The sequence below is a fragment of the Bombus terrestris genome, chromosome 1, assembly GCF_910591885.1.
Source record: "Bombus terrestris chromosome 1, iyBomTerr1.2, whole genome shotgun sequence".
Classification (NCBI taxonomy): Eukaryota; Metazoa; Arthropoda; class Insecta; order Hymenoptera; family Apidae; genus Bombus; species Bombus terrestris.
This window is the reverse complement of record NC_063269.1, coordinates 14528754-14541180: the sequence shown is the minus strand read 5'-3', so window position 1 is coordinate 14541180 and position 12427 is coordinate 14528754. Positions and strand designations below refer to the sequence as shown.

The 12427-nt window shown below is 30.2% G+C and overlaps 1 protein-coding gene across 3 annotated transcripts in view; it reads left to right on the top strand.

Moving 5' to 3' along the window:
• The window catches only part of LOC100645233, an 83727-nt gene that overhangs the window by 56883 nt on the left and 14417 nt on the right, over positions 1-12427 (top strand). For all 3 annotated transcript variants that reach the window (XM_012313078.3, XM_048409285.1, XM_012313071.2), the window contains one exon: positions 7728-8195. In XM_012313078.3, coding sequence (XP_012168468.1) covers positions 7728-8195 — 468 coding nt within the window. The remainder of the gene's footprint in view (positions 1-7727; positions 8196-12427) is intronic.

Genomic DNA, 12427 nt, shown 5'->3' with positions numbered 1-12427 from the left:
TGGGGCATAGGCAGTAACTCTAACAGTGAGATCCTACAGCGATTTCAATCGAAAACGCTAAGGCTTGTCTGTAATGCCTCTTGGTACGTAATCAATGAAATCATTCATAGAGACTTAAAAATGCCAACAGTCAAAGAAGAAATTTTAAAATTCAGTAACCATTACAACACACGCTTGATTAAGCATTCCAATCCTCTAGTCAGGCGACTTCTGGGTGTTTCTAAACAGAGCAGACTACCGGAGGAGACTGAAAAGGCATTATACATTACATCGACACAACAGATTCAACTAGCAAAGAAAACTTTAGTTTATTAAAATACGTATGAAAAGAAGTAGCCTTACCATAAGTTTACATAGCATGCCATGGAAACAGGACGACATAATTACTAAAAATTCTCTGTGAGAATTGATTGTAGTATTCTAATCAATCAATCAATAAAAAAAAAAAAAAAAGGGGGGGGGAAAGGAAAAGAAAAAAAAGGAAAAGAAAAAAGAAAACGAAGCCAATATAATTGACGAACTTTACTTTTTTGAAACAGTTTCCCAATTTTCGAATAAAGAGATCATCTGAATGTCGTCGGATCAACAATGGAATTATTAAGGAACTTTCTTTAAAATCCTGACTATTATTCATAATTCAGTGTTAAAAACAAAATACTTCCCAAACCGATAGAATAGCAATGAGATGAAAACAATCATCAAAGCAAAAAATTTTATACCAGATCATCAATTCAATTTCTGTAATCAATATGCTACAATCAAAGAAATTCATCACAATTTATTAACAACATCATTACTCGTTTTGCAAATAAATTATGCTGTTCTGCTACATTCCCAAACTTTGAGAAAATATTTTACAAAGTATGACACAAAGGCTTATTGTTCAAAATCGCTACAAATTCTTCAAATAATTATTCTGCGAATAATGGTCAAAGCATCATGGTATATTAGAAACGAAGATATAAGAAAAGATCTTGAAATTGAACCAGGAAATTAATTGTTAAAAAATATAAAGAGGCGTTAGTCCATCATCAAAATATCTTAGCAAATAATCTATATGGTCAACCAACTTAGCCAACTGAATAGAGAGATCTTCTCTCTGAAAATATCGCTGCGTGACTGGACGGAGAGATCTCCCGTTTTCACTTTAGCAACGCGTTTTCTTTTTTTTTGTCGTTATTATCAGTTATTGTTTACCTAGAATTGTTCCTAATTAATTGCGCCACTTTTTCTGCTTTTATAAAGTACAGTATATAATAAAATATACCAATTTAGTGGTGTTAAAATTATTTAAAAGTTACACTATCTATTATGGTTAAATAAAGTTTTAACCGCACGATACCACGCTGTAAAAAATATTAAAATGCATTATGAATTTGTAATTTCACGTTCATTGTAATTTCACATTTCACATTTTTTGATACGTTTAATACATACTTTTAATTTGATGTTTTGTATAAATAATATGTGAAATCGTTAAATAAAACCATTATCGTAAAATATAATTAACCATTTAAATAATTTTTAAACTTCTTTGTTTTTGAGTAGTGAATATTAGTTCTCGATACTTGGAAAAATACGCGAAGGACAAAGTATAGGTTGGCTTGGCCAAGAGCGATGGGAACATAGCTCGCCGTGGCTCGCGCGGTTGGCTAAGTGTTAACCTGTCTTCTATAAACACGCTGAATAGTTTGGGCCATTGGAAATATATCTATGGTGTATATCTACATTTCCCTGTTGGACAGATACTATTACAACCATTTACAAACACAATTTATCAAAGTATCCATACAAAATATCTCTAATATAAAAAATAGTACATTGAAAAAAATACAAAAATATATCAATAAAAATGCAAAGAGAATGAAAGGAACAGACTGCAATAATGATAATAATAGGATTCATATCCTCCATATAAGAATAATATGGAGAAATCGCTACAGCGTTTTTGAAGCTGCCGCGGGAGGTAACAGCATATAAACCAATAAGGGTAATGTGCAGAACAGGTGGTCACCTCTACCGGAATATAATAAGTGTTTTGACGGGACAAACACCAACTACGAAAGCCGGACAATCAAGGCAACGCATGACGCGGACATACAAAATGAATAAAACTGTCGTGTAGTGCTACTGCAAAGCCACACAACCAGAAATTGTAACCATAGAATATGGACACGAGCGACACAAAATGTATATATAAGTACCCGCAACCACAAAACATCAGGTAGAAAAAAGTCCTACTGAAAACAATAGATTCAATGCATATGAACTGCAAAAATTATGCGAAAAGGTTGCTAAAGACTCAAATATAGACGAAAACACAACAATCTACAAAACCAAAGTTTCATAAATTATAATACAAATATACATAATACAATAAATAAATAAATAGATAAATAAATAAATAAATAAATAAATATATATATATATATATATGTCGAGTTTTCGTTAGGTTTTCGGGCGCGTGATAATTCTTCATTAGAATTAGCCATTATGATGCACAACAAAGATTGTATTTACACGAATAAATATGTCTTTACAAAGTTTAACGAATAATTAGTTTAACGATTAACTAGTTTAACGTACAATAAGTTTAACGAATGCTTTTGACAATGTGCTTGGGTTCAATAACGAATCCACGGTCAACGGGAAAACTCTTTGTACAATAGAATATATTTTGTAGCACGCAGACACGTTAGCTCAGACGCTGGGTTACTTTCAGACTTACCGCCTAGACGATATCAGTAAACTCTCTAAGGTAATTGCAAAAATAAAAAACAGATACGGCCACATTTGTCAATTACATATTGATCGAGAATATCAACAAAATTCCAAGCGCCGTTACTAGGCAATCCCGCGTAAAACCAACATTGCTCCTGGCCGGGGCTTGATTGTTAATACAGCGTGTCCCTCAACATCGGTACTTCTTCTGTTAGACATAACGTTCATTCCGTGACCGTGGCTACGTTTGGTGACCAGTTATGTCACCTCGAGCCCAAGTATTGGGGATCTTCCCAAAGAAAGGCCCGATGTCCCTACATCTCCGACATATATAACACAAATATAATCACACAAATAACATACTACAGACATCCGTATAACTAGCAACGCAAAATAACAACATAACCATAACAGACATCATTATTAAAGAGAACACAGCAAAGTAGAGACAATGAAATACTAAGTATCATAATTAAATGGGTAGGGATAGGTCCATCTAATTACCAAAAGTAATATACGCATAATAAAACCACATAAAGTATCATAACAACACTTAATGACAACAATTACTGATCTATGCGACTAGAACAACAACTATGATACGAAACAAACAAAAGATATTATAACAGTGGAAATAAATAGGAAACAAAAGTAAAACCAAATAGAAAGACTTGACAAATAGAAAAGCTACAAAGAATTAAATGAAAGGAAGACACAAAACATATAATTTTATAGATATGAAAAACATTTCTACCAAAATCTTGACAATATGAAAATAAAGAGATACTTGAGCAATAGTCAAACAAAATATAACTCCACTAACAATATTATCAGATCAATTTTCAATTTCTGTTAATATAAGAATTCACATAAAGTAGATGAACAAAAGAAATAATAATGAATGTACAATTTTAAATTAAATTTTGAAGCCGGCCATTTGATCGAGCCTGGTAAGGTTAGTGTAAAAAATGATTAAAACTGCCTTGCAAGAATAGTATCATTTCGACAACGAAAACTTAAAAGACCTATTTAAAATTTTCCATTTATTTGTATATTAATTTATATTATTACACATTACTTCATAAAATAATACCTTAATTAATTCTTCGAGTAATAAGGTTAAGTAATTTTTTTTCAATTTCTTTGGTTTTTTCAATATTTATTATAATATAGTATAATATGTAGTGATCAGTAATTTGCGTGGAAATTACTTGTGATTCATGCGAGACAGCGTACGACCACATCCAATAGTACTTGAAGAATACTGAATGCGTATATGATTCTTCTGTGGAATTTACGGACAGGAAAATCGTGGTACATGTGTAATCTTCGAATAAACATTCTTTACATGTGCTTTTGTTTATTAACTATTTATGAAGGGAAATGATTAAGGGAAACATTAATTTTCACTACTCAAAATTTTCACGGGTCGGTTGCCGATATGCCGTAATGGATTTCAATGCGCAAGTGTATTTAATGTTTAATCTACGATTTTTCTTACAAAACGTTGCGCAGGATACGTTTCTGAATGCCATAGTCTGTTTCTCTATGATTGGTACTTGTTAAGCTGCTGCCCATGTGTCATTCGATTTGAGGATTACTGTGTACCTCACTGCTGGAGCTGATCTACTTCCTTTCGTGTAAGAAGGTTTGCTCATACACAGGCATATTTCGATCGAATTTTAATTATTGATAAATAAAAAACCGAAAATGCAATTTTTTTCCCTCTTAATTTTTGTTTTATTTTAATTTTAACGAATCACCCCTTAAATCTTTTTACACCTGTAACAGAGTACCTTGTATAATTCGGATTCGAACAAAACAGGAATATAAATCATACCCAGATTAAAGAACAACTCAAAAGAGAATATAAATATAGACTCATACAAATACTAAAATCAAAAAGCATTTACACTGTACTAACAACCTTAATATACCCAGACGCAACGCGTTTTCTTAACGATATTATGAAAGATAGCCCTATTAGCGCTATTTAGCCTTATCTTAATTTATGACTGGGGCGAGAACTTAGTAAGGATCTCCGTAGAGTGCTTGAGTTTGAAAGGTCGATAGCCGGCGAATAAGAAGTTTTGAACTGAAAAAACTTACAAAACACTGCAAACCGCACCCTAATTTATGCATAGCAGAATAACATTACCGAAACATTGGACCGAAAAGAAGGAGCGATAGGGATATTAGACATATGAATACATACTATATATATACACCACTCGACTTAAGACGAGAAAAGCCAGAAAATATTTATATACTCACTATGAAACAGAAAAAAGATAAATGAGAGAAGGAAGTAATACACGATAAGCACTACATCATGCAAGACAAAACGTAGATAAATAATTCTCCTGCAAATGCTTCGTAATAGAACAATTCTTTATGGAAACAAGATTTGTCATAGTAACAGAAGGCAGTGTCCTAGTCACAAAAAATTACAAAAAAAGTATAATATAATTAAAGAAATCATAGCCATATACACGTGCAGTTTCCTAGTAGAACAAGCAGGTAAAGATTGTACATGAAGAATTTGCAATACAATATCACACACGCATACTATGCTATAAAAGGCATTTAAATGTGTCAAAGATGACAGACTTATGCATATCTCTAGGCTGATTTCTTTCATTGACAAGACGCATAGCTGCGCCATAATGCTCGACGCAGGCGAGTGACTTTTTTTACTCGTTTTCGCAGTAGCATGTACTATTATTGAATAGTGAACAATGCACACGTAGTAACAAAATAACGCTCCTCGTCGGCAGATAATACGATAATTGTATGTCCGCAACTATATTCCGCAACTATACTCCACAACTATATTTAACGTAGAAAAGAATATAATTTTGCGGAAACACTAAGTATAAAAAATCGATATTATTACGTAAGAAAAAAGTACTATAAATCAAGATTAAGGGAAATAAACTGATTATTTTATAAATTATGTAGAAAAATGATAGAATATAACCTGACAAGAAAATTTTATCTAAAATAAAAAATTATTTGTTTCTAGCTTTCATAATCTAATGTAAATCTAATCCTCATTCTGCATATTTGCATAATTCAAACAAAATATTTTATAATTTCATTCACAAAATATGATATAAATATAATCAAATTTCGGGATACATTTTTAATGCCGTGTCTTAAGAAATAAATAGAGGAAGGATGTTATGTATAAAATTGTTCGTAGAATAAACCGGAAAACGATTCTAAGATTGAATATCAGCAGTGCGTATTTTCGCACTTGTTCAAAGTTTTTCATAACCCTACCCTTGCTCCTTCAAGTAGGCAAATGATAAAAACAATGTGATATATTTTTGAAGTAAGACATGACTGCAAGCACGAATTGCAGTGTACAAATCTAATTGAAGAGTAGAAGAAATGGTAATAAAAATTCGTCTACCCATTAAATTACTCGAAATCTGGTATGCTTCAATTTTTTAAATGTTCTCAGATTTCAGTTTCTGCAATCCTAACATTCGTGCTTAAGGGCATAGCACAACTTTCAGGAGATAAAACTTACTCGACTATATTAATCCTAAATTAGGCATTTTTGAAAGTTCTTTGCAGGCGACAGTTCACCAATGAAAGAATAAGCGACCAAGAATAAAAGATTTCCCAAAATTATTAGAGCAGATGTGCTAAAAATTCTTAGAATTACTTCACTCGCACTTCAAAAGAAATAAATACGTCTGTGTATGTCGATTGGTTGTATTTAGAAAAACAAACCAATCGATCAAAAAAACAAATCACAAAAAGATTGTGAATTTGAAGATTCTCGATCAAGAGAATAACCTTTGAGATTGAAGAAAGGAGAAAGTAACCAAAAAAAAGACTTAAAAGACCTAAACAACTAAAAAAATTTAACTTTTAGTCTATTAATCAATCGCTTCACTTAGACCAATTTTTAACCGTGTCAGTGTAACATAGTTATATAATTACTTTTAGTTAGATCAGTCGCTAAATCCAATCAATTCATTTTACTCACAATTAATCAAGTTTGAATTAAAAGCTTCAGAACAACTAGGTTGCTATTTAATCAAGTAATTAGGTTTTAATTAGGACGCTTAAATCAGTCAAATATTGTTAGTTAACAAATCATTTAGAGATTCAATTTAATTGGGAAATTCTTCGAGTTTACAACATAGTTTTAAATTTTTCTTATGTATATTTATGTATCTTACATGTATTTTTAAACATTTTACAAAACGATTTAGTTTAAATTTTTGTAATAGGACATTTCATATGGACGCAGCGTGCGTGTCCTTTATATGATGCTGCATGTTCATAACAATTGATATGGTTCCTACATAAAGAAAAATTAGTTCTTAAAAGTAGTAAATTATTATGTTTTCTATAAATTAGATTTTAAGAGACAGTACTTATACTTATTTCAAATTATCCGTGTTTCATCCTTATTTATGACATCTTTTTATCTGTGTGAGTGTTGCGTTATATCCTCTTATAAAAATCTTTTGATTTATGTTTTTTACAAAAATGACTTCGGCCCTTTTACAGCCAACGAACTTATTCAATTTTTTTTGTCCGAACAGCTTTTTAGTGCTTGAAAGGGATAGAAATCTTTGATACGGAATGCGAATATTCCATTTTATTTCTGATATTATTCTTTTTTTTTATTTCACTATTAATATACGTCATCTTGCGTTATTATTAAAATAAAGTTGTTATATTTCATCAAAACTTTTACGACAAATAATAATATGCTAATTTCTTAACATATAAAATAGTAAGAAAACAGCTCTTACAACTAGTCCTTTTGATATTGAACATATTAATTATACAGTAAAATTTATTTACTAAAATTAAAAACATTTAGTTACAATAAAATGCAATGCAATGTTACGGAGAATTAGTTCTGTATTTCCTTCAACTAATCGGGTTAAAATGTAGAAATTTGGGAAAATCTAATATAATTAATTTAAAATATTTATGAACTTGCATCTACATCATTTTCTCTTTCATTTCCTTAGGCCAGCAGATATACCAGAAATTCTTTGGTTTGAAGAAGAAAATGAATTAATTCGTAGTTGTGGAGTACTTTCTTCGGCACTTGGACTTCGCAAAAGTTTTAGCACGAGCGACGTATCTCAACTGCCAAGTCCAGATATATTGGGGCCGAATGGGTTGCGATCAGCTGTATCTACCTTGGCCCTTAACACTGCCCAAAGAAATACTTTGCTTTTGGAACATGCACGACTTGATCATGCTTCGAGATCCTGCAGCACATGGGTTGCTGTTGGTGAACCAGTCGCCAATACATCGCAACTTCCTAGTCCTCATGGCGGAGCTACGCAAGAACAACAATGTCAGCAACAAACATCCAGTTCTCAATCAGCTCAACAACCTTCTACTGCATCACATCCATCCATACCTTTCACAGGAGCTGATTTTGTTAGGTCTGTGAATAAGAAGGTTCGCCAAAATTATATACGCCGAAGGTTGGTTTAAGAATTAATTATTAATTATTATTCAATTTTATATTTTCTTCGTGAATATGCTGAATAAAAAAAGATAATATTGCTTATGAAACTAATTCGGCCTCTGGATAAGTAGAGATCCGTCAAAAAATAGATCATAAAATAGATTTTGATCTTGATACTCAAGGTCTTTGTTTATTGCACTGTATTCTACTCATTACAAGATAAAATCTCAGTTAGTTTCTCAGTTACTTTTAATTCTTATTTTAGTTTGATGTATTATATTCCTATCTTAGTTAGTTTTAAATCTTATCTTAATTAAATCTCAACATATAGTACTGGAATCATATAGTGCAACCTAACCATTCTCTTGAAAGTTATATTACAATATCATTAGCTGTTAGATTAAGTAGATACATAAGTAATTTTATCATTTGATTCTCCACCAACATACTTTGGTAATGGTGTCAATTATGGAATTGGTGCCATCTATTAGTATGGTATGTAAAAATCCACTTCGTGTTATTGATAAAATATATCCAAATACAACAAAAAATAATGGAAAAGTAATGGAAGAACGGAATAATGGAAGACAACGAGTTTCAATCGATTAAAAAATTTTTGAACTAGTCAAGAAAAATGTGATGGACTATAACAGTTAGTGCAGTTATGTTGTAAACATAGAGATTATAACTGATTTTAACTTGTCAGTCTGTGCAGGTAAATAAACAAGGTCAATATTATTGTCAATGATCCCTGCTCACAAATTTACAATCTCTGAATCGTGGAGGGAGGATTGAAAATTCTATTTGCCCAAATTAGCATTCTTTTGACTTAAATGGTTGCTATTGGAAGAGTCATTTTTATAAGTGAATATAGCTGTATTATACAAAGCCATCATTAATGGATATGCATGTACGACAACGAAACGTTTGATGTTCAGCAGGAAATTGTGCTAAAAATTTTTGACCGAAGTATTGATCGAGTCGCTAAAAATTATAATAACTTGAAATTTTTTCTAGGCATAATACTGTTCCGTTATTCATTAATTTTCCGTTGTTTCAATAATGGTACGAAGCAGTACGAGAACATTTCTATGTCAACTATAATCTGATCGGATCATATAATATTAAATTTAATTTACTTTACTCTCCAAATATGAATAATAGATTGATTAACCACTATTATATTTTACTATGGTATTATATATTCTTCACAGTAAATATCCAACTAATTGTCTTTATTTACGTTATATGTGACATTGAAATGTAAACACAATGGAACCTCCATTAAACCGTTTCATGAAGAACCAAAACGCATTAGATAATCGAGACTTAAGTTATATGCGCACTAGCTACAACATGTCCAACAACAGATTTGTAGTTTACGAAAAGAGCATTCATTTTGCGCGCATTTGCTCATGCGACATACACCTTGTCTTTTTCAAACCTTCTTGTTTTTAGAAAAAGAAAAAATTGAACTTTTGATTGATGCGAGTCAGAGTGACAAAATTGTCGCGCAACAAATTGTCGCTAGTGCACGTATAGTCTTAGAAAGAAAAATTAAAAATTTATATGCACGATAGGCATGTTATTTCATAAGAAATGTAATTGCTTGTTTGTATATATACATAATATCTAACATATCACAATACACACATATATAATATACACATCTATTTATTATTCATATACATATACAGTTGTATCTACAGGTGTCTCATTTTAATCTATCCACACAATTATTTTTTAAAATATTCATTATTTGAAAAAAAAAAATGTTTAAAATTTATTTTATTCCGATGGGGACATCTTGTGATGATGACAAATCTTATTTAAATGGGTGTGTTTTCGAAATATCAAGGTGATTTTTGTCTTTCTTAAAATGGAATTATACATTTTTTTTATACACCATTCAATGCATATTTTAATTCTGTTCAAAAAGTTATTAAGATACTTGGGTCGAAAAATGTTTAGTTTAAAAAATATTTTAGCTTTAATGTTGTAAAACCTATCATATAAATAATAAGAAACGAAAACGCAATACTTTTTTGTTTATGTTTTCCTTATTTTACATATGATAATTTCTGCAACATTAAAGTTAAAATATCTTTTAAACTAATCATTCGATCCAAGAACTTTAATACTTTCTGCAGAATTAGAATGAGAATCAAATGACGCACAAAAAAATATATAGTGGCATTTTAAAAAATAAACGTTAATAAAAAATTAACGTTATAAAAATAAGTGTCTTCAAGACAAGATTTGTACCCATCACAAGATGTCCCTGTCGAAACCAAGTAAATTTTATTTGGCACATTTTTTTTCGAATATTGAATAGTTTAAAAGATAATTGAGTGGGTAAACCACAATGAGATACCCTGTATACGGAAGCACCTTCTTTACGCCTAATTTTTAATGGTTTTCATTTAGCTTACTTTTCTGAATATCTGTTTGTCTGTCTGGAATTTTGTAAGCGAAATTTCACTCACTTCCCGAGCAATTAGAAAGCTGAAATTTAGAACACATGTTTATTTCCGATGACAATACCACATAATTTTAAACAGTAGACAACTCTTATTTCATTGGAAAGAGAATTCTTTCATTGAAAGGCCTGGTTAGCTGAGATGAAATCTGAAAAAATCATTATATCATTATATATCTTTATTTGTTATATATCTTTACATCAATGTATATTGTCAGATGACAGATAAGGATTAAAAAGTAAACAACAAAATATATAAATTAACAAAATTTGAAAAGTTAATAAAAAGAAGAAAATAATTTTAATCAGGTATCATTAAGTAATTGAACGTAATAATAATATACCGTGGAATCTGTGTATGTTAAGCACACGCGACAATCATAAAATAGGCATCACTTCTTTATTGATCTCATTTACTAAGAATAAAAATCTGGCAAGCTCATATTAGTTTAGTTCCAAACTTCTTAGTATTTCACACTTTCGGAGATCCTCTATTTCATTAGATGAAGTTCGAATTCATGAGTCAAATATTCTTCTATTTTTACCTCGTAATGATTAGAGAATTGTCTTCCTTGCCTTCATTAAAAATTTCTTCATCCAAAAAATTCATTCAAGAGAATAGAAGAGGTTGGTGGAACATAGAATGCATCGCAAGGTTAAAACAATGAACCCGCCTGGTTGTTATTTTTAGTAATATATATTCACTAATTGAATGATACCTATTATAAAATTACTGTGTGTGCTCAATATATACATTCTTTATTTCCTTTACTTTAGTTTCTTTGCTTTATGTAATATAATATATTAATACTGCAATCAATTACTTAATGATATCTGTTTAAAGAAACTAGTTTCTTTTTAGTACAATTTTAAATTAAAAAAATCTTTTATTTTCTTTTATTTATATGTTTTGTTTTTATTTTCAATTGTTTGATTGTCTAAACTATTTTGGATAGTAACGACTATCTTGTTATATTCTAATTTGTTTGTCATTTTATAATATTTCATATGATGGGCAAATTGTAAAATTTCCTGGCCTTCTGATAAGTTGGTCGATTCGATATATATGAAATAGAAATTTTATGTTTCCAAAGGTGAAACTATAATTTTATATTGGTATTTTGTTTAACGTATAAAAGACTTTTATCAGGGGTCCGCACATGGCCAATAATATGTATTGTTAAATGTAATTTGATAATAATATTGTTAATCCATTTCAATCTTTCTTAGAGACCATACACGATCAATATTGATACAGAGTATTCCAATAATTATGATACAATTAACAACGGGCTGAGTATACGTGAGAAAATAAGTCAAAAATATATAAAATTTTGTCATACAATATTTTCGAGAAAATTGAGTTTGATATATTTAATATACAGGGTGCGACCGGATAAAATGTACAAGCGAGCACAAAGTGATTGCTTATGAAAAAATAAGAGCAAAATATGGAATAAAATATTTTCATTTAAGGTTTAGTTTTCGAGAAAATCTAATTGGAAAATTTATCAGGTATACTTGAACATGGCTAATTGGTAATCTGATTAATGATTGAAAATTATGATTAATGTAAAATTGAGCTATTCGTGATTACTGATTACAGATCATTTGATTATACTGATTAATAATGAATAATCATTGATTAATGACTAGGAGAAGTAATAAAAGTTGTTGTAATCAATGATCATGATTACTTTAACAATTATTAGTCATGATTATCGCGTAATGATTATGACTTAATCATCAGTTAACATAATGCATACACT